The 24,477-nt window shown below is 33.5% G+C and overlaps 1 protein-coding gene across 11 annotated transcripts in view; it reads left to right on the top strand.

Annotated features, from left to right (window-relative positions):
• Nucleotides 1-2,934: 2,934 nt before the first annotated feature.
• LOC140750614 (uncharacterized protein ZK1073.1) overlaps nt 2,935-24,477 on the top strand; it is a 44,776-nt gene continuing 23,233 nt past the window's right edge. For 2 of the 11 annotated variants that reach the window (XM_073084270.1, XM_073084267.1), the window contains exons 1-2: nt 6,730-6,955; nt 8,983-9,139. In XM_073084270.1, coding sequence (XP_072940371.1) covers nt 6,942-6,955; nt 8,983-9,139 — 171 coding nt within the window. In that variant the 5' untranslated portion in view covers nt 6,730-6,941. Of the gene's footprint in view, nt 3,174-6,724; nt 6,956-8,982; nt 9,191-24,477 lie in introns of those variants that run through there. The other 9 variants (XM_073084274.1, XM_073084273.1, XM_073084264.1 and 6 more) reach the window with 8 other exon arrangements.

Below are 24,477 nucleotides of genomic sequence, written 5' to 3'. Positions count from 1 at the left end.
AATCTCTCAGGTATGCAAGTCTCCTCACAATGTTTTCCTTCACCGTTTAAGCAAGTGATAATTAATTTCTAATACGCAGATAACTTTTAAAGCTGAGGTGCGTGCCTGGGATTAGAAACCTCGGACCCCTCGATCGAGAGGCCAAGTTTCTTAACCACTAGGTTATTACTGCTTGGGGAATTAGCTCCATAGGGTAATAGTAATTGATACCCATGGACATCTGTCACCATCTGTATAGAACACGGTTTTTACCTCAAGCCGATTGCCATACAGTTGTGTAGCCACACCTGAGTGATCGTCGCTTGACACTCCATATGTAAGGCAACTGGCATCCACACTCTTCTCAGGAAACGCAAGATTGACTTAACGCTAGACATAGTTGTGATGATGGTAGGTATAGTCCCCGGCAAACTGCTAGTCCGCTCTGAAGTTGTTGCGAGCAGATATAGTCATACAATTTGCTATGGCGACGTGATTCATTTCTATATTCAGAGCGGACTAGCAGTTTTACGCGGAATATACTTTCTCACTCGAAAAATACTGGTAATTTATAGAAATAGGTGTATAGAGAGAGTGAGGTTCTTATTCTTTGTCAGGTGGAATAAGTTACAATAATAACAGCTTTTTTTACTGTACAACAAAATGTTTTCTAATTGTCTCCTTGGCCTTGTTCATAAAAAAAGAAGTTATTTAGTCTCAATGCCAACAAAATACAAGAATGTCTGTCTTCTGTTTGCACGTGAACCAGAAGAAATTTATTGGACGTTTATGTTTTAATTCGGTCTCCCTTTTTATTTTTGTCGCATCTATTTTATCTAACTATTCAGGTTAACGTTATCGGCCTGTGAATATATTTTTAATGTATCATTTTACTATTTCACACTATTTTGACAAAATGTTACAGTCATAATGCGTTTTTTGTTTCTTTAAAGTACCCTGCCTCGGCGAAGGCGTCTTGGTATTTGAAGAATTTTAAAGGTTTAGTAATGTTTGAGCATGAAATTATTTTCACTTATTTCTCTTTTCTTTGCTTTCTTTGGAATAAGCTTTAATATGTCATTTTTAAAATGTCTTACGGCATTGTTAACGGTATTAAGCCCATAATGTATTTATGTAACAAATAATTAGGTAAAAGATAACATTTGAAAAAGCTTTTTTATATAAATGGAGTCAAATTTAATATCTTAACAATTTATAAATATACTAATAATAAATAATTTATACATATCGAAAAGAAAATGAGAATTAAAAGTATAATACGTTTACCTATAATAGGGACATGCTGTATTATCAGTTAGCCTAAGTGACCTAACCTGTATCTAATATCTAGCTAGATATGTGTTGTTGCTGCGTTGAGTGTGGTGACCCTAGATAAATTTTACTGCTTTCTTAAATAATCATAATATTATTATGAAATTGTTTTTATTATCTGTTTTATGAAAACAATAACAAGTCCATGGAAACTGACCATGGTCGTCATATCTGTTAATCTAAATAATTATGTATTTTGCATTGTTGTGTGGATGGACACATACCTATTTACAAAAATAGTATTAGCCGTTTTTTTGTATTTATCATTGGTTCAAAAGTAGGATTTTTAAGCAGTTACGAAAAAATATTATTTTTAATTACAACTTAAATATAGCCATAAAGTTCAAGTACCTACTGGTACTGTTTTCATATCTCCATAAGTTAAATTATAATATATGAATCATAGTTACCAAGTATACTCAACTCCAATCCACAACATTGTATACCACCATTCGGGAACACTCCATGAAATGACGTTTTAATAGATCCATTAAGGTGATGAACGGTACTTCAGACATGTTTACAGGCTTTTCCGAGAGTCAGATGTAAAAAGTTTATTAAAAATGTCACATCAAAGAGAAAAACTTATAAAGTAAAGTAAAAATATGAATAAGTACGAACATATAAATCATAGACGTGGCTGCAAAATTAAAATTCAGAATAAATTTATGCCATTATTTTCAACTTATTGTATTTCTATTTATTTCTAAAATGACGTTCAAGAAACGTTGTTAGTCCAGTGGCTAATAAAGGCCATATGGCCAATAAAACTGAAAAGAAATATTAATAAATTTTAATATGTACAATGAAGTCCCCATGAATAACCAGGCGTTGTTTGAATACAGGAAATACACTGATGTAACTGTTTGCACTTATTAGCTTTATAAAATTAATAATAACTTCGTGTCCGTAAGCAACAGCGATTATTTAACCTTAACTTAAAAAAAATATATTTTTTTTCGTGTAAGAATCAATGTGCTATCATTTTGTCTCGACAGAAGTACTTCAAATGTCGTCTCCTTGTCCATTACGCAACGTTGTTAATACGAAGTGGGCCGAGAATAATAAACAATTAACAGGATCGGTTCCCGCGGGACTGAGGCGGTTACAACTACTTTACACACGGACATACATGCTGATATATTTTTTTAAATAACATTATGTAAGACAATATTTTTTATATGATTTGATATATTTATGATCAAGTATTTATTACTTCATTGGTTGCTACCGGACTCTTTTCAGCAAATCAGCACCTAGATTAGATAAGAGACCTGTGGATACCCAGAGACTTCATATCCCTGTGGGATCGTTTTGGACTGTGGAATGCTCTCAGACTTTTAGATTACTATATGTAATTTTTCTATGCCATTTAAACAAGTAATCGTTATTAAACGATTACTTGTTTTACTTGTAGAAGTTGTCTTTGTAACTTTCTTTGGAACATAACATTTTTCTGAACGTAGTATTTTCGTTTATTCCAAGGAAGAAGTTTTAAAATATAAGCAAACATAAAATAAATTTTAAACAACATTTAAACTATACTATTGATTTAAAATACGCATTAACACCCTGTGTACAATAACAGCGATCACTTCCATAAAACCAATAATAACCGAGCGGAGACAACTTACTTGTGGGTCAAACGTACCGGCACCCAACAATGTCAAACAGTTTCATTCCAACTATATTCCATAATTTATTTTTTCTTTTTAATAGGTCTATGGAAGCTAGTGATTAGTTTCATTAAATAGTTCGAAATTTAAATAATATTTTTAATGTGATATTGTGAATAGGTAATAATAATGTATCTGTGTGGAATTTCGGACTTTTTTCGCAGACATCGACCGTATATTGAGAGGGTAAGTTCACATTTTGAACTACAATTTCATTCTGTTTATTAATTTGACGTAAAATGAATTCGTTTGTTTTTTGTTAGTTTATTATTCAGTTTCATTTATATTTCGGACCGTGCATTGTGTATTTTTTACAAGGGTTAATTTTCAAGTGAAGTCTAGCGAAAAAATCCAAGTTTATGTTAACTTAATAATATAGAGAGTTAACTTTTAATTAAAATCTTTTAATCAAATGAAAAAATCAAGGTGGCCCGAAACTTTTGCACGCTACTGTACATAAACTATTTTTATATATTTAATTTTGTTAGTGTAAAATATTCAATATTTAACCTTGTTAAAACAATGTAGTTTGAATGTAGGTATATATTTTTAATATGTTCCCATTTGTAAATTGACGTAAACTAACTTCCAATGTCATGCTCAAGTACCTTTATAATTTATATGATGGCTAAAGGTAAATAGGCACAATCGGAGCACGCACTATAATGTAAAAAGTGCCAACGGAGGTTCTCTTCCATCACTCTTGTAATCTCATTGTAATTATATATTTTAGAAACGCTGCTGCAGTTGAACCATTTCCACATATTTTTTAGAACCAACTTCATATATAACAGGTATCCACGCCCTTCCACTTTCCCTTTAGTTTGAACTTCACCCTTTAACTAAAAAGTAAGAACTGCATCACGCTGATTCACGGTACAAATAGGTGTGTCGGTAGTAGGTACCTCCCCGATTGGACCATTCAAGCATTATCTATATTACTACATTTAAAAATCTGAAAATCTACTTGATATACGATTATGTCGCTACTGATATTTTTCTATAAATATTCGACTCCTTAACTTTTTGTTATAAACATTACGTACCTACACAATGATAAACAACAGATTAAGTTCACCTTCACAGTTATTTTATTTTTTATATTGTTTTGTCATTTTATTTCCAGATATTGTAACGCGAACTGGGTTTAACGTTTTAATATTTTATTATATAATAATGTGTAAAGTGATTTTGATTTATAATATTTACTGTGATAGTTAACTAGTTAAGTTGATTCGTTCTTAATTGGAGTTTTCAAAATGTATTTGTGTGGAGTAGCGGCTTTTTTTAATAGACGACGACCGTATTTCGAAACGGTAAGTTTTTCTATATTTTTTAAATTAGATACTTTATATATTACTAGCTGACCCATCAAACGTTGTGTTGCCATATAAATAAAAAAATGTTAAGGGTGAACAACCCTTATCACTTAGGGGTATGAAAAATAGAAATTAGCCGATTCTCAAACCTACTGAATATGCATATAAAATTTGGTGAAAATCGGTAAAACCGTTTCGGCGGAGTACAACAACTAACTTTGTGACATGTGTATTTTATATATTAGATGAATGTTTTAATATGTAATGTATATTAACTCTTTTAAGACAGCCGCTATTATCTAGCCGTCATTGAAAAAAATCTTCAAAAAAAAATGTGTGCAATTGCAATATTTTCTCAAGAATCTGTAAAAAAGGGGTATGAAAAAATGATTTGTGAAAAACATTATGTTGAATTTACCAGTTTTTTGGTATATTAGATATAGTACTTACAGTGTTTGACAAACAACAACAAACTCTTAGAATACAAGAAAAGAAATAAATTTTTAATTAGTTTAAAGTTTGTAGAGTGGACTGAGTGTGGTTTATTGATGGATTTTTATTAAGATTTGTGTTATCATTCAACAACTTGTCCCAACAACATATACCCTATATTTCATACTACCTATAAAATCTTTTCTAAACTTAGGCTCAGTTTTTTCTTTAATTATACAATCTACACTAACCCGTAGGTACCTAAATACAGACGAACATGAAAAAAATACATTACAATTACCAACAGCCAAACATAAAAAGAGAGTATTTTGCTTTTGTAACCCTAATAATAAATAATCTTTATGATTGCCAGTTATTTAGTTAAAATACGGCATAAAATATACACAATTAGATTTATTTATTAGGCGTTTTAAAGAAATTTAATTGGTTTGTTTACCTATCAAACGATTTCTAATATTTTGGTTCAGCTAATTAGATCCGAAGCTAATAGGAGAACTAATGTGCAATAACCATAAACAAGCGGTTTAGAAACAAATTAATGTCACACGATTTTTCACAATTACTGCAATATAAAAGTGCTGAGACAAGACATACTTTTGAATTTCTAGATTTACATTGCTGCCTATAGAACAGTTTGAAATGGAAAATTTAAGCTTATGGTTCAATGGTATCTAAATATTTTACTTTGACGCTCGTGTAAGATACATTGATTGATTTATTAGGAAGTCGATATTAAGACTGGCGCAAAAGAGTCGATGTATAAACTATTCTTGATACGTCCTCCGTTTAAACAATACTAGTTATTTTGATAATGTCGTCTGCTCCAAGTGTGACGCAGGGCTGTTCAATAAAATAAACGGCGCCAAAATTAGATTCGGTGCGAATTATTAATACACGGCGTGTAAGACGGTGTCAACAAACGAATATCGGTCTGGAAGGAGTGGAACACTAATATTTGTTTTTACAAGTAATTTGTTGTGTATACAATTTTATTGCCTTTCAATAGCTTTTTTATTTAATTAAAGAAGAAGAGGGGAAGGTCATTTCAATAATTCATTTTATCACACATGTGTATTCTTATCGCACCCTTCAGTTAAGACATTATGCAACTAATCGATTCGTGTTATACGAAATTACTTCACAATCTTCTGTTGTAATGCTTCTGTTCTCAAAAGCTATTAAAATCGTGAGGTGATTAAAGGTTGCTTTAAATGGTAATAGTATAGGTTTTTGACAAAGACGTTCTTTTCAGGTTATTGTAATATATTTAGAGCTTCCTAGATGGCTAGAGTTAAAGCTGATTTTGGAAATATTTCGAAAACATCGATAGCTTGATTCAGGATCAATCAAGGACATCATGATCACAATCAAGGACACAATCTCTTATCTCTAGAAACGAAATCTCTTGGTTTGAATTCATCAACACTAGCGCATTAATTTTATTTTATTATTATTTGCGAAATTTACCCGTAAGTCAATAAAGTCCTATACAGTATGTACGTGTCCTTAGGACCTTAGTCGTGGACCTACTTCCACTTTTGTTATGTATTTCAAGTACCTATTTATTACCATGGAGCTATAATTGTCATATAAAAAATTTGGTGTTTTATCTTTTTCTTTTCTTTTTTTATCACCTTATCGTATGTGGACGTTGGCGTCTATGGACATCTTTAATTATCCCAAATCTTTTCTGAGGTCAGATTCAAAATCAATTTGAGGTGAATCGTAGACACCTACATAGCTAGTCTCGAGAACTAAGCAAACAGTTAGTATAACTGTATCTGCCTTACCGCACCCTTAAATCCCGAACACGGCAGAAATAGGTGTGGCAGTGTTGTCGCTGCAGTCTGACCGAGTTCTACCACCTTTAAAGTGTCACGTCTAGACAATAGCTTTCTCTAGGTACACTCGACTCGCACTACGCATCGGCTGATCCAATTTTAAATGTCAGATAGATAATTGTGCAACGCGCTGGCCACGGCTCAACACTGTCGTACAGACCTGTCTCCCACTAATTCAGTTCGCGCCTCTTACCCCACAAGCGTCCCGGTGTAACGCTTTGGTTGATCGACGCGTGTGTTACTTAAAAACGTTCTAAATACGAAATTTTAAATATTTGTTCGTTCTGTGTACTAATGGGTTTATAAGTGTTTCGGTTTTTGTTTAAATTAAAATTAGAACAATGGAGCGGAAAAGGTGATACGGAATTTTGGGAATTTCGCTATCATTTTTTTAAGTGATGTAGTGCATGGAGTTCGGAAATATATATTCGAATTTTACTTTACAGAAACCTTTTGACGTAGGCGCTAGTAACCACAAAACACGTTTGATTCATTTGCACAGTTGCACATTTTCATAATATCTACATTGAATTCACTCTAAATTATTGTTTCCACTGATTGGCTGTCATAACTTGGTATCGGCTAGCGTCTTCATTTGTATGGGATCTTGCAGAGACATTAATTCAATTTGAGCAAGAAAGACATGAAAGAATGACAAGAAAGAAAGCAATGTTGCGAAAAATTGTATAATTTAATAATAAATTTGACTTCAACAAATATACCTATGTTATGCTGGTAGATATAGGTACACTAAATAGACATTGGTTAGTGAAATTAGAAATGTTATACATAATATAATATTCTTATTTGAGTCAACATTATAATGATATACATATGTACAATTGTACATTCGTTGAGTATTCTATGAGACCAATAGTTTTTACAATTAAAAGTTTTTATATAATATAAAAGCAATTACGCGAATTGAGAACCTCTTCAATTTAGAAGTCTATTAAATACACGCCATATGTTGGTACACAGAAAAATCAAATAAAGCCACATAATATTCCAATTAAAATAAAATTGTACATTATGAACCTTGAAATTTGGACGATAACACAACTCTATTAATAGAACAAATGTTGTTTATTTATGAATCCCTAATAATTTATAATTTGTCGGAATATGATATAAAAATACAGTCACAAAAAGAAGTCTACATGAATCTTTAAATTAATATATATTGAATAGAAACTAATGTGAACTAAATAGTAAAATTTGTTAATGGTTTATCACGTTCAAAATGGTTTATTGGTAATATCATCACAATATTCATTCAGTACATCATTTGTATTAAGCTATTATATTCCAATTTGAAATGAAGATGTGCAATCTTGTGAAGCACTTTTATTGTACAGCGTACTTTCATTTTCGTAACAGTTTGAGTCAAAACTCATGCTTTGTTACGTCCCGTAATAGGGTCCCTCTAGTCCTCATCTATTTAAAACTACCATTGAATTATATACGATACCCTCGCATTGCCCTTGTCTTATGGCCGTGTGGCTGTATCAATCCACGACTTCGGGTTAGTGACCAACTTGATTGTCTCATGTCTGATGTTATTTGCTTCCCGAAATGGTTAAATTATTGTTATCCACAAGTACCTACAATTTTCCAATCATATACTTATTTGTCTATAGAATCCAAGGAAAGTAAAGAAATAGTCATCTCAGTCATTATCACGACCGGTTCTGGTAAACGCGAATAGATAACCTTAGATAAAATGTCTAGCTGTACTTAGGTAATCAGATAAGTGCAATTCACGAGGCATTCTAACTTAGTGCTTAGGGGCAGCATTGTAGCAACGTATCTGTAATTAACTTTAGGTGCGACCTGCCCTATGAGCTTGGTCACAGATGTGGATAGCTTCACGGTTACATTTATTATAATTAAATTCATTTAGAGTATTGCCATTAAATGAGGATGTTGTCAAAAGAAGATTTCATTCTACGAGTACTACCCTATTACATAAAGTAACTATCCGCTTGGTGGAACGGTCATAGCTCTTGATTTAGGTACTTGTAAAGTGTTTTAGATATTGTCCAGGGGTAGACATCTAAACCTAATTGGCTGTCTGCTTAAACCGTTAGATCCAGAACAGAAATCTGTCTGTTTTGGATCTAAGGGTTTACATGTTCGTCTTTGTGTGATTCACTTACAACACATTTAATCTTAATTTAGGGCTATGTATGTAGACAAAAAGGTAAGTCTCATTATGGTGATAAAGGCTGCTGAGGAAGTCCCTGAAAGACGATTAAAGCAATAAACCATTTTGAACTTGCAACATTGCGAATGACTCTGCAGGACCTCAGCTCCATAACCATCGAAACCGATACCGTGTACTAATCTTTCAACTTTCAACCCACAACTAACACCGGAAAGAATGTTTCGTCCGTCGCTCTTCCGCGGGCTGAGCGTGGACGCGGCTGACACGTCATCGTATGGACTCGACAGGAGCCGGCGCGCGTCGCTCAGCGCTGAGCAACGGCGGAAACTGAGCATGCTCAGGTCCTCCAGCATTCCGCTGCCGATGTCCCCGGTGAGCCACATTTACCATTTGGTACCCTGCCCGAGAAAATGCTGTAATCAGGTACCTACTAGATCCATTCGCTGTGCTGTAACGCTCTGGTACCTAATTCGCTGGCTGTTAATAACGTCAATGTTGGTTTTAAGCTCTTTCATACTAGTGCTTTGGAAGTGACTCTAAATGCAATACAATAACATACAAGGATACAAGGGAAATACTTTTTATTTGTCCACCAGTGGAGAATATACACATAAACAAATATATTGCAGAAAATACGAATAAAGCATAATATAGTATTTCCTTATTCTTCTTATCTTTCTTTTTTGGGACTGCAGAGAGTAATGCTTTTCCAGCGTATATAAGTTTCATTCTTTGTTCCTAAAGCCCAAACGGCTTGATGGATTTTGACAAATGAGTTATCGTTTGACTGGTCTATATTGCGGTCAGTGGGAGTGGCTTAGACTAAATTTATTTTTTTAAGCAGTCGGCCTTTTTGTTTTTATAATATTTGTCTAATAATACTATTATTCGTGAAATGTGACATAATACTTACTTTGATATTTTAATTTTAGCTTTATTGTTTTATAAAATTGTATTTCAAATATACGTATAATACCTACTGTCATTTTTTTCATTTACAACTAAGTTATCTTTGTAAAACCTATAACAAAGTAAAGTCAAGTAAATCTAGGAAGAACGTAAGGACACACTGGACGTAACTGTTACATGTAAAGCGCTAGTACGAAAGAGTTGTATGTGACGTCACTTTTCCAAAAACTGTGAAAGTTACCGTTTTCTCTAGCAATAATAATTCAATGTATCTGCTATTAACAATCTTATGTTCACGTTTGCTCTGTGCACTTACTAAATTGTGTATTTATTTTGTTGTCATCTCTTTCTTTATTATTATTATGCCCTTGATTGTTATGTAAGTGGATATACCTATGTAACTATATATGTTTTCTTCGCAAGATAATGATGTAATCCATACGTCTTGTTTAATATATTATGTTTAGTACAAACACAGCTTTATTACTTTAAAAAAATGCATATTAAGTTATATTTTAAGTTGACCTTTGTCAACCTTATCTACAATTTTCTGAAACTGGGTTTGAAAAACTTATATATTAAATTAATAATTAGTACTTACACGTGTATTATAACGTTGTTCCGTTTAAGTGTACCTCTACCACGCCCCTTTTTTTTTCTTAACGAGGGGGAAACCTTCAAAATGTACCCGACGACGCGGGAGCGACGCCGGGTTATGTGGGATTTTTACCGCACTAAAACCCCCACGGTAGCCGTCCTCAACGTTTGTAAGAGAACTTCGGGATCGCCGACGGAACATAACCGGAATCCTCCAAGCGCGATGCCCCGATCGGGCGCTGCCCTGAAGGAGCAGTTTTCGCTCCTCCCGCACCATCGGTGTTCACGACGGTATGCGACCACACATACCGTCTTCCTTCCCGGGATCGCTTACTGGACGGTTCGAGCTCCCAATCTTGCCGTCCGAAACCTCAGAAGTTCCCTTTTAGGCGCCTCTTATGACAGACAGGGGTTACGGTGGCCCTATTCTAGTCCCGGGACTACAGGGACACCTCTACCACCCCTATCTATCTTTACAAGCATAGGGTAGCTGCGTCGTCTAAACTGGGCTAAATATTACGACGTATTACAATTAAGTCCTTAATTGAAACAGCGTATAGATTCTATGACCCTTGTTCTTTTTGAATTTTTCAGTTCTATGACTCGTTAGGAATGTTGTCATTGGATTCTGTTGGCTACACTCATATCAATAATATGTCCATTTAAATGCCTGTGTGTTAGCCAAGTTGGGAAGAAAAAATATATCTATATTTAGTTTGTATCTAAACAAATGTCAGCCAAGTTCGGAAAAAACACGTTTATTTTAGTTTGATTTGAATTCATTAGACACTTTCTCACTTAATTAAAATAAAATCAATAGACAAGAGATAAGAATGAAACTAAGTTTTAAATTAAAGCGCTGTCATGATACTGATTCTGAATACAAAAATACAAATATACAAAATGCTTTATTGTACACCAACTAATACATGAAAAATATACATAAATATAATGAAAAGTACAACAGGCGGTCTTATCACTTAAAAGCGATCTCTTCCAGACAACCATAGAGTTGACGAAAGAAACAATACACATGTAAGAAATACAGGGTAGGGGTGAATCAGATATCAGAGGATTTATTGCTAATATTATAGCTCCTTGTTGTGTAAAGTACTTAAATTCCGGACTATCTATTAATTAAATAAAATATTTTCTTTGCATATGACATCGGTTCCGAAATTATACAGTTACTGTTAATTCTAACATTTAATTTTAATTTTATTCGCAAATTATGCCATAGTTGATCATTATGATGTAATTTGTACTGTTATAAGATTAGTTATTTGCAATTGTATATTTACGCATCATATAAAAGTATTTATTATATGCATAACTATTACAGCATTACAATGCTGTAATAGTTTTGCGCGCACTCAGCACTTTATATCGATGTCGTCGTCAACCAATTACTATCCTACTGTTAGGCACAGGTCTACTCTCGTACTAAGACTAGAATAGACCATGGTAATTAAAAGGTGGTAGAACCCTTTGTGGTTCGACTCCGGCGGCACCACCGCCACACCTATTTCTACCTAATAACAGCAGTGTTAAGCGCTGTTGTGTTCCGGTTTGAAGGGTGTGGTAAGGGAGACAGACTTTTCCGAGGCGTTCCAGCTTAGTCCTCAGGGGTAGCGGCGCATCTGTGGCCGACCTCAGGTAGGAATATCTAATCCTATCTGGGGTTGATTACAGATGTCCATGGGCGGCAGTAGCCACTTACCATCAGGTGGACTGCATGCTCGTCTGCTACTCTTATATTATAAAAAAAAAAAAAAAAAAAAAAAAATGGTCCACGGCGCCAAGTGCGACTGAAGATCGCACTCTTGAGATTTTTTTAATAACCCAACTAACTTTGATTATTGATTATTCAGAGACCTGGGTCTTGAACTTCGGACCCCCAATTGGGAAGTCACGGTATTTCCACTAGGCTATCACTGCTTATCAATCGCGAAAGAGCTAAATGCCAATATGCGTGGCTGGATGGTGTCTCTTTCTTTACTTCTTCGTATTTCTCGCAATCTTTTATGAAAGTATTTCCATTTCCGCGAAAGATTGCATCAAGTTAGTAGATAGTCGATGTAAAACTAATTATTTGAAATTGAAAGTGTAGCCGAAGTAGGTCGTATTATGGAGACAGTGTCGAGCCAGTTATAATCTCCCTGACCCGCTTGGAGCCTTCGACCGTAATTGGATATATTAGGGCGCTGTCAATAAGCTGCTAGGTATACGGCTTCTGATTTTCTTTTACTTTCGTTTGTAGCTTCGATAGCATCTTATTGTTTAATGCCAATTATTAATAATAATAAATATGATTAATTTTGGCCTATGAAATATAGAAGAACTAGTTTTTGCCCGCGGCTTCGCCCGCGTTTAAAAGTAAATATTATAAATGAAAATTCGTACATTCAACTTTGCTAAAGATCATCATTTGATCAAATGCATAGTTTATGATTCAATCTTTACTAATATCGATTAAAATAATCGATGTTTTGGGTCCAAAAGATCGATTCTCCGATTATTCGATCTTATATCGCCATCCCTAGTTCCCGTGGGATTTCCGGGATAAAAACTATCCTATGTCCTTTCTCGGGTCTCAGACTAACTTTGTACAAAATTTCATTAAAATCGGTTCAGTGGTTTGAGCGTGAAGAAGAGACAACCAGACAGACAGACAGAGTTACTTTCGGATTTATAATATTAGTAAGGATTATAAGTTACGATTCTTGCTAGGCAAAATTTGGATAGATAGAGTTATAAGAGATATAGAGATTAATAGTGGACGTCAGAAAACCATCACGGCTCTTGTTAAGCTATGATTATGCCGACAGCGAAATGATCGGTTAAATAAACTGTGGCTTTGTCCGTGCCAATGACGTCTAACCCAAATATTGGGTCACAGACTAAACATTTTATCGCCAAGTTTATGCAAAGTTATATCGAGAACACTTGCATTACTGTTTAACTACAGGCTGTGGGCCGTAACGTGCATACCCATTGTTATTAGGAAATATTAGGTTCTGGCTGCGGTGGTGCTCGGGTTTTCATGCTCAAAATATGTATTCATCTTTCCGTTGAAATTATCGTTAGAAACTACTCCGAAATCGATCAAGACCCTATCTTACAGACGTTTATGGTTGAATTGGGCATCAATCAATTATAAACCGATTCCAGACAGAAAAGGGTTTAAGGAATAAATCAATAAAGGTCCCCCAGGTTAAGTTCTGTTACATCTGTCTTAATGATTAACCTTTTACTTATCCTTAAGGAGATTTGCAGACATTATAGCCATGTAAGGTTCCTTCCAATTGCTACAGACATATGTAGGGAGTGGTATACATATTTTTATCCATTTAAAAAATTATAAATAGACACATAAAATTTCAATTCAAGATGCCCCGAGAAGGAGGCAAGTGTTTATTTCCTTACACGATAAGTGTCGCTAACCGTTTAATCTATACTCCTATCCACGATTACATAAATTACGTTCAGCTGAGTGTGAACTATTCAAAATAATTTCAAGCTCGATAATGATCGAGTAATTGAATAGATCGGAAGTGAACATAAATCTTGCCGTCAGTTGGCAACAAGAGGGAGACGCGTTGCCAATACTTTCCCATTCCGTATTACATTCAATTACCGGGAATTCGTACTGTCACGTGCGGTTAATCAAATCAATAAAACTGTAAAGGATGGTTACACGAGTGTTCTTTGTCGTTTTTTGGATGGCATGTCGAGAGACCATCTAGAGAAATTCATACGTCAGAACTGTGAATTTCTAGAAATCTTTGTAGAAGTTTATTGAACTCCTTGTTTCTGTTACGTTGGCCATGCCATACCTGTACCTGACAGTCGTTTTTGTTTCTGCCTTATAACAGCAGAAATGATTTTATCTGTGACACGGGTAACACTTATTTCAAGTGTTACAACGCCTGTAGAAAATTCTATTAGAATTGTCTTTATAATCCCAACAGTTACAAAAGATATATCTAATGATAACGGCAATGATAGGTATAGAAATCTTCTTAACAATGCTCTTTCAAAACTTAACAATACATCTCCGTGTAGGTAATTGTAATTCCATAACTGCATATGTATCCGAATAATAATAAAACTTCGTAATTGATTACAATGGTTTGGTGCAGTTAGGGAATTATCCCTAACTGCACCAAACCATCATCAAACAGATCCGCTCTTAAAATGACGAGCCATCTCTTAGGTTCTTGAACCGACTATAAACGCGTGCTAAAATAGAAACCATTGTTAAACATTTAGCGAACATAACGACGTTGAAATAAATCACTGTAACAGTCACTTGCGTCTTGTGGTACCGGATATAGAACTTCAGGGCCCGGCGTGACGTTTGTGTTGAGTGAGTGACTTTGTGTGTTTTGAGTACAATAAGTGTTTAATCTTAACTAGTTTTCGCCTGGTCGTCGAAATTAGACCATAATCATAAAAAGAAAATTACGAGCAAATTAAAGGAAAAAATATTTTTTATACACAAAAGAAAATGGCATCGAACTGTATATATTGAACTGGACCCAGTAGTCAAAATTCATTCGTAATAATAATTATTTTGATCATCACTAAAGGCTACTCAACAAAAAAAAAAGACTAAGCGAAAACAAAGAAAGTTGGTTGGCAACCAAGAGAACAATGTTCTTGACTTGACTTGACAAAACTGTCTAAGCCTGTTTATGGTTTCTGAATTTCATAATTATGGTCGTGACACATAGAGGGCTCCGGATTCTATTGCAGGTCGCGATAGTATGAATTTAGATTTCTGCTTTAGATCTGGATAGTGGGTCTTTCAGTAAGGTTAGGAATGGGTGTAAGATAGTTAGAAAGCGTTATTATCATAATTTATTAAATCTTCATTATCCATTTATGTAGCTACGAGTAAGTATAATGTTCGTGTAGTAAAATTATATAAATTAGAATTAACGAATATAAAATTTTTGCTCTCAATTTTGGCCTCTGTAAAGGATCACTAAAATAGCCTGAAAATCCTAGATATCTGGTAGATATATATACTCTGGTAATTTGGATATACGAAGGCATATAGGTAGGTAGAACGGTGCATTAGCAGCTAGCGTTTAAAATGAAATAACGGTCTTCGTAAAATTGTCTTTACAGATACGAATTTACGTATAGAAAAATTTAACAGCCGTTTCTAATAGCTTCCTACTCTACAGTAATTGTAAACAAAGATATTTAAAAATGTATTTTCAAGGCACAAAAATAACTATCCAACTGGCGACCCGTTATATCGTAGTAAAACTTCTATTTTGATCCGATCAGCAGGTCTGTAGCTAAACAAACAATCTTTTTTCAATATCCCCAGGTGCTTGTCTTGATCTTTTTGGGGAAGGTATATAATACTACAGTTACAGTAATATATTTTTGTAATAAGTATAGTTATGACAAATTTATCCAGCAATGCAACAGGTAAAACTGAAAACATTAATCAGGTTGACCACTTCTGCGAATCATGAATGATTTGGGTCTGTTAATGTGAGATAGTTTGATAAGAATATATATTTTTTGTTTTTTGGCATGTTGTCCATTTGATCATAAACGTTCGCTGCCGCCTTTGTATTATATCTCTAATCATCACCAAATATTATCTAAGTATTACTTGTAGTTGGGCCCAGACGCTCTGCTATTCCTGAGAACAACCTACCCGTTGTCTATACGCTTACTTAAATACTAACATTCGATTCTATGCTGCCATAGCACATTTCCACTAGCGATTACTGTCAAACCTTTAAAACACTCATATCTATGTCAAAAGACCTTGAAAAACATTGAACACTGAAAAGCTTTATTTTTTCGTCAATTGTCGGTCAAAGTCAAACTCTTGGACACCAGTCGACTCATTTGGCAGCTCTCGTCTCGAGAGATCGCGTCACGCTGCCGTAGGTATATATCGTGTAAAAATATGAGTATTTATTTCTAGTACGTTTTTGATGTGCTAGCTGTTCAAACTTAGACTTTTAGATTTTTTGTACTTTAAGTTTGTTATTCTTTATTATTTTTGATTAACAGTCCTAATAGTTAGGCACAACCTAAGACCTAATAGTCAAGCTAGTCCTAATAATAAGTCTAATACAGTACATTTAACGTTACCTCAGAAGTTATTTCTTATCTTTAAGGTTACTCCTCGTAGCTTAAGGGGATCAATAAGTAATATATCGTCACGGGAAAGGCTAAAAGCCTGACGATATGATCATTTGTACTAAAGGCGTTTAAATTATTAATTGTTATACCGCGTTCACGTTTGGCACGTGCCAACTTTGAAGATCAAACAATTGCCTTGATTTGAGGTATCAAAAGTTAGGTTACAAAGGCTAGCAAACCTACAAAAACCGACTCAAACACTCTATTCACGCGTTTGACTTTGTTATGGTTTATTAAGGTTTGGCAAGCGTGTGGCTGGGGTATTATTTCTCTAATAGCATTCGTCTGAAAGTTAAGCAAAAATAAACAAAAACATTACAAGCGTAGTCAATCCAGTTGCACTGTAAAAAGTAAAATTCTTTAAACAAAAGATCTTATAATTAACAGAAACATATAAAACAGAACATTGTCTAATAATAATGCAATGAACGGAGAATTTATAAAAAGTACTTTTCTTTATCACGTCACTTGTCACCTCCATTTTCAGAAGTTGAAAGCATTTGGCAACCCTGCTTTGTGTTGACAAGAAAAGTATCTATAGGTACCTACATAACCTTATATAATCAGGAGGCTGATTCATTATGACATACGAGATTCCGTGCCAATAAGTCGTTACGTCATAACTTGCTGAAAAGTAAACTATTGCTTAAGCAATTGGTATCTTTAACTAATCGTTAAGTAAACGTGACTGTCACAAGATGCTCGGTGATTTAGAAGTCTGCGCATAAATACAAATGCGTTCACAGCCGTTTGTCAATTTTGTCGAAGAAAATAAAAAATGCAGCACGTCAGTAGCTCAAACAACAAATTGAACGTTCGGACGACAGCGTCCAGGCGGCTGGTCAGTAGCTTAAGTGACAAGATATCAGCCTATATGCAAGTAGCTAATGTGCAGTCAGCCTTAATGTTGAAAATAATAAGAGTTGGATTTTACTCAAGTAAATGTATCAAAAATTATGAAACACCTCACTAAAATATTTACTAGTTATTCTTCTATAGGTAAGCTAATCCATCATATGGGTCCGGGAAGTTTATACGCCCAAATCTAAATAGTCCGATGTGTGAAAAAATACAGGAAGATGTAAGTTATGGTGTATAAAATTATAAAATTTACGATAATGCCGCACGTACACCGCAAACGACCAGTTTTATATATGTGTATCCAATGTTACGCGGATCCATTTTTCATTGTTCTAAATTGTTGTACACTGTTACATGGATAGGGCGTATAGGTAATTTAGGTCAGTATAATAAAATTTGAAGGGGGTTAAAATCATGTTCAAAGATTCCGTTACATACTAACATACCAACATACATACGTCTGAAGCTAATAAAAGCGTATTAAAAAAATCGTCACAAATAAAACGCATCTACTTGACAAGGCTTATAATGATCATTGTAAATTTGCATCTCTAGGGACGTAAATGGAAACATGATGAAAAATGTGTAGGTAATTCGGACTTCAAATCAAAAAGTAGTTTATCAAATTTTAATAAAAAAAATTAAATATACTTTTATAAAAAAATAAACATTATATATTTGATTGAAACTCATGTAGACCTATGATGATACAACAGTTTTATTTAATTTATTTCCGGACTAGAATTGATTAATCTATAACCATAATTATACGGTATCCGATTTTTTTCTGCTCCAACTGAACTTTTTACTATCATTTAAACGCCCGGAAAAGAAAAAAAATTCAGTGTCACAATAAATAGATGTACTTAAATCAGAATGTAAACAAAGTGTTTATCTAAAAATACACTGCAAAAGACACACCCACGCCATTACTTCATAAAAATACAAGTGCTTTATTGTTGCAAATTGGTTTTATTTATAACTCAATTGAATTATGATTGGTTTACATGACCATGAAGTTATGTTTACATTAGAGAAAGTATTATTTTGTATTGTATAATGCAGCCGAGACATTAACATAAGTATGAGGTGCCGTTGGTTTTGTTTTTATAATAATTCTCTTGAATGACAGTTATATTTTTTATCATATTTATAGTTCAATTAATTAATAATATTATAAATCAGTATTAAATACAATAATAATATTAAATACAAAAAGTTAGGATGGGATTTGTTATTCTATCACGCCAAAATGACTGAACGGATTTGTTTTTTTAATTCTGGAAAGTGCACAGTTCTTTTGGAGTTTCGTTTAAGTTCTTATTTATAAACTTTTAGTGCATTTCGCTCAAGAACCAAAATTGGTTGATATTTTTGGTTCAAAAGTTTAAATAGACCTTGACTAATTTACGTAGCAACAAAAATCTCTAAAACCCTAATATAATTGAGATTAATTGAATTTACAATAATTTTACAAAACAAACTATTGTTATACAAGAAATTTCTTTGATTTATATGTTCGAAAATGTTTATTCTTTAAGTGTGGCGCATGTAAGCCTGTCATACTGGGACCGTGCGCAGCATCTCAGCCCGAGCATCATCTCGTAATTGCGTCTGAGACAGCCAATTTGTCTATTTCTGCCAGCCGGTGGCCACATAATGCCTACAACGCCACTGCCATTATATAAAAAAAAAACAGGACCGTTAATAAATCAAACTGCTTCACCATCGATACGTCTTACTTTCGCACTGTTAATCGTCTTAGTAGAGAGTAGTTTTGTCCAGGGTGCACCAAGCTAGCAATGTGTCAAATATTAGACTCACCTTTATTAGTTTTTTTTTAAAACACTCAGTCATATTTCCTAACAATGTTTTCTTTCAACGTAATAGCAACTGATAAAATTAATTTCTAATACGCATATATTACCTAACTTTGAAACTTTTATATTTTGTTGGGTAGTATGTTTACTCAGCGGTATGATGTAGTTGTAAAATTAACTATAAATAGTCCACCTTCAGAGAAAGTGACATGAAGTGTCTTTTCTGAATTTTCGATCTCAGTTAAGATCTATCAGCAGTAGCAGTTCCGTTGGTGAATATTGATGAATTACTCGTTAATTGGGCTTACTTGCCAACTTTTGTTTACACTAATTTTAACTACATGTATTTTATTTTATGAAACTAAAACATTATTTTCAAGCTCACTTTAGAGTTTCCTTTTAAAAAATATGTCTTAGTATTAATCTGTGTTATATAAGGAAGATGCTACTATAATAAGATACACTCAACGAAGCGTCTTATTTGAGTAGAATACTTATCATAGTAAGTACTCTTATATGGTTATTTTACAATGCATGTGTGCATGTGTGATAATATTTAAGCACAAAATCAATAAACATTAATGATGTTATAAAATGCATATCACTGAGGTGATTTGATAATAACTACGAGTAGTAATATTCCTCGTCTTCTTAGATTCATTGCCAACAATAATATTCTTAGAAGTCGCTCTGATTTCTTATTATTACAACCTTAAATACCATTAACTAGAAATAATAGATACATAAACATATCATTGTTTTATCACCTCCATTTTCAGAAGTTGAAAGCATTTGGCAACCCTGCTTTGTGTTGACAAGAAAAGTATCTATAGGTACCTACATAACCTTATATAATCAGGAGGCTGATTCATTATGACATATGAGATTCCGTGCCAATAAGTCGTTACGTCATAACTTGGTGGAAAGTAAACTATTGCTTAAGCAATTGGTATCTTTAACTAATCGTTAAGTAAACGTGACTGTCACAAGATGCTCGGTGATTTAGAAGTCTGCGCTAAATACAAATGCGTTCACAGCCGTTTGTCAATTTTGTCGAAGAAAATAAATAATGCAGCGCGTCAGTAGCTCAAACAACAAATTGAACGTTCGGACGACAGCGTCCAGGCGGCTGGTCAGTAGCTTAAGTGACAAGATTTCAGCCTATATGCAAGTAGCTAATGTGCGGTCAGCCTTAATGTTGAAAATAATAAGAGTTGGATTTTACTCAAGTAAATGTATCAAAAATTATGAAACACCTCACTAAAATATTTACTAGCTATTCTTCTATAGGTAAGCTAATCCATCATATGGGTCGGGGAAGTTTATACGCCCAAATCTAAATAGTCCGATGTGTGAAAAAATACAGGAAGATGTAAGTTATGGTGTATAAAATTATAAAATTTACGATAATGCCGCACGTACACCGCAAACGACCAGTTTTATATATGTGTATCCAATTTTACGCGGATCCATTTTTCATTGTTCTAAATTATTGTACACTGTTACATGGATAGGGCGTATAGGTAATTTAGGTCAGTATAATAAAAAAATCGTCACAAATAAAACGCATCTACTTGACAAGGCTTATAATGATCATTGTAAATTTGCATCTCTAGGGACGTAAATGGAAACATAATGGAAAATGTGTAGGTAATTCGGACTTCAAATCAAAAAGTAGTTTATCAAATTTTAATAAAAAAATTAAATACACTTTTATAAAAAAATAAACATTATATATTTGATTGAAACTCATGTAGACCTATGATGATACTTACAACAGTTTTATTTAATTTATTTCCGGACTAGAATTGATTAATCTATAACCATAATTATACGGTATCCGACTTTTTTCTGCTCCAACTGAACTTTTTACTATCATTTAAGCGCCCGGAAAAGAAAAATTTTCAGTGTCACAATAAATATATGTACTTAAATCAGAATGTAAACAAAGTGTTTATCTAAAAATACACTGCAAAAGACACACCCACGCCATTACTTCATAAAAATACAAGTGCTTTATTGTTGCAAATTGGTTTTATTTATAACTCAATTGAATTATGATTGGTTTACATGACCATGAAGTGATGTTTACGTTAGAGAAAGTATTATTTTGTATTGTATAATGCAGCCGAGACATTAACATAAGTATGAGGTGCCGTTGGTTTTGTTTTTATAATAATTCTCTTGAATGACAGTTATATTTTTTATCATATTTATAGTTCAATTAATTAATAATATTTTAAATCAGTATTAAATACAATAATAATATTAAATACAAAAAGTTAGGATGGGATTTGTTATTCTATCACGCCAAAATGACTGAAGGGATTTGTTTTTTTTAATTCTGGAAAGCGCACAGTTCCTTTGGAGTTTCGTTTAAGTTCTTATTTATAAACTTTTAGTGCATTTCGCTCAAGAACCAAAATTGGTTGATATTTTTGGTTCAAAAGTTTAAATAGACCTTGACTAATTTACGTAGCAACAAGAATCTCTAAAACCCTATTATAATTGAATTAACAATAATTTTACTAAACAAACTATTGTTATACAAGAAATTTGTTTGATTTATATGTTCGAAAATGTTTATTCTTTAAGTGTGGCGCATGTAAGCCTGTCATACTGGGACCGTGCGCAGCATCTCAGCCCGAGCATCATCTCGTAATTGCGTCTGAGACAGCCAATTTGTCTATTTCTGCCAGCCGGTGGCCACATAATGCCTACAACGCGACTGCCATTATTAAAAAAATACAGGACCGTTAATAAATCAAACTGCTTCACCGTCGATACGTCTTACTTTCGCACTATTAATCGTCTTAGTAGGGAGTAGTTTTGTCCAGGGTGCACCAGGCTAGCAATGTGTCAAATATTAGACCCACCTTTATTAGTTTTTTTTAAAAACTCTCAGTCATATTTTCTAACGACGTTTTCTTTCAACGTAATAGCAACTTATAAAATTAATTTCTAATACGCGTATATTACCTAACTTTGAAACTTTTATATTTTGTTGTGAAGTGTGTATACTCGGCGGTATGAATGCTGTCCACCTTCAGAGAAAGTGACATGAAGTGTCTTTTCTGAATTGGCGATCTCAGTTAAGATCTATCAGCAGTAGCAGTTCCGTTGGTGAATATTGATGAATGACTCGGTAATCGGTTTTACTTGCCAACTTTTGTTTACACTACTTTTAACTACTTATAAATTGCATGTATTTTATTTTATGAAACTAAAATCAGCCTTATTATTGTCACTTAAGGGAAGCCTTTACAAAAAATATGTCTTAGTATTTATATGTGTTATTTAAGGAAAATGTTATTACAATAAGAACAACTACGAAGCGTTTTATTTGAATTGATGATAATATGCATTTAAGTAAGTACTTGTATATAGGAAAATCAATAAATATATATTATGTTATAAAATCCTATTGATGCCATATCACTGAGGTGATTTGATAATAACTACGAGTAGTAATATTCCTCGTCTTCTTAGATTCATTGCCAACAATAATATTCTTAGTAGTCGCTCTGATTTCTTATTATTACAGACTTAAATACCATAAAATAGAAATAATAGATACATAAACATATCATTGTTTTACTACATAAACGACTAATGTTTCTAATAACTATGTAATTCAGCTATAAAAACCCACGCACCTAATGTAATAACTACGCATGAACATAAAATATATTTTCAAAACAATATGGCACGGGTAGCTGAACATTACAGATACTAGTAGGTAGATTAAAACATTATTAAAGAAATAAGAACTAGGGTGGAATGGGTTGGTACGTAAAATAAATTCCCGGAATGAACACTATGTAGGAGTCTATACTGCTGGAATATTTCGTAGATCGCTTGTAATTGTTAGTATTGTCTCGCCTTCGACACGATATTCTTTTGTTATTAGGGGCATGATGACATGAGGTTTTTGTTAAGAATGAGAAGGATTAATGCTGTTAGCATAATTAAACCGTATCTACGTTAGGGCGGGGTGGTGGTTACGCTCTAAGCTTCCTTAGTTATGAAGAGGGGTTCGTGCTAAGTTGTGGAACAGTCAAGTAAGAGTGGTACTGAGTCAACCAGGTGGTAAAGTCAGAGTCACCATTCTAAAATTAAAGGCAGAGTCATCATATGTTTTGAGCACATGATGAACTTATAAATAAAAAAGTATTAAATAGAAATCTCAATTAAATAGATTTGACTGCTGTATTTTCTCGCTTTAAGCGAAAATGATAATCATTTTGAAATCTGCACATAATTTTAAAAATAAGATATTCATTATTATATATTATTGCTCGATGACAAAAGTAGAGTCTTACGAACAATAAAACATGAGTTTTTACAATTTAGTATTCATCGTGAACTCGCTCCGTTCACAAAACGAACGTTAACATTAAAAAAAAGGATATACTTAGTGTTACAAGAGTATACCTATACTTAAATAAAATTTGATTATTAATAAAAAATCTGTTAGTCCATTATTTTTTTCGCTCTACGGTGTAGCACCGTACCAAATTACGACTGTAGCGCCCTCACGGCAACTGAAGTAAAAGCTACGTAAGCTCTGTGGCTCTAGCTAGCGGAAAATGGCAGAACTAATTACTCTATGGAAGAATATTTTTAACCTGAAGCTAGAAATTCTTAAAGGGAAAACAAGATGGCGTGAGCGAAGGCAGCGGTTATAGTCTAGTGGCACGTGGTTTTGCTCTCATTAAAGGTTCAAGGTTCATATTTGTTTAAAAATATGCAATATAGGTGTTATTTTCGCTTGACTAATGGTGAAAGATAACGTTCTTAGAAAACAGAATTTTCTTTAATAGTTCGCAAAGGCGTTAGATATCTATTTATTGTTCGATATCTATGATTTTTACATCTATTTATTGTTCGATAGTGTGGTGGCCAGATGATACTGATGCCTATATAACATGCCTATCTACTCTTGGATATTAAAACTCTTATATTGACGACGTTTATAGCACATTGAAACACTTATAGTTTCTATTATAACGAAGGTGACTAGAACGATTTTAAATCATCTGGTAAGGAGTTGAATCGGGTATGAAAGCTTGTAATGTAATACTTAATTTCCAACCTGCAATAATTCTCACGCTAATCCTATTTCTCACGAACCTACTGGATCTTGATGTAATTTGACTACTATCAGGAGCGAAGCCTCGAGGGGAATCAGCTTGTTTATTATTTTCGTAAATATGAATACAATTACTATGATTGGCGGTATTAATGTGTGATAGAATTACTGGGTACTTTCCAGGGTTTGATAGAACTTATGAGTAGTTTGAGATTTTGGTGTTTATACTGAAAGTCAAGGCAGAAATAAGT

Source organism: Epargyreus clarus, unplaced genomic scaffold (assembly GCF_041222505.1).
Source record: "Epargyreus clarus isolate Ecla_fem2 unplaced genomic scaffold, WU_Ecla_fem_2.2 ptg000021l, whole genome shotgun sequence".
Classification (NCBI taxonomy): Eukaryota; Metazoa; Arthropoda; class Insecta; order Lepidoptera; family Hesperiidae; genus Epargyreus; species Epargyreus clarus.
This window is presented reverse-complemented; position numbering and strand designations above follow the sequence as displayed.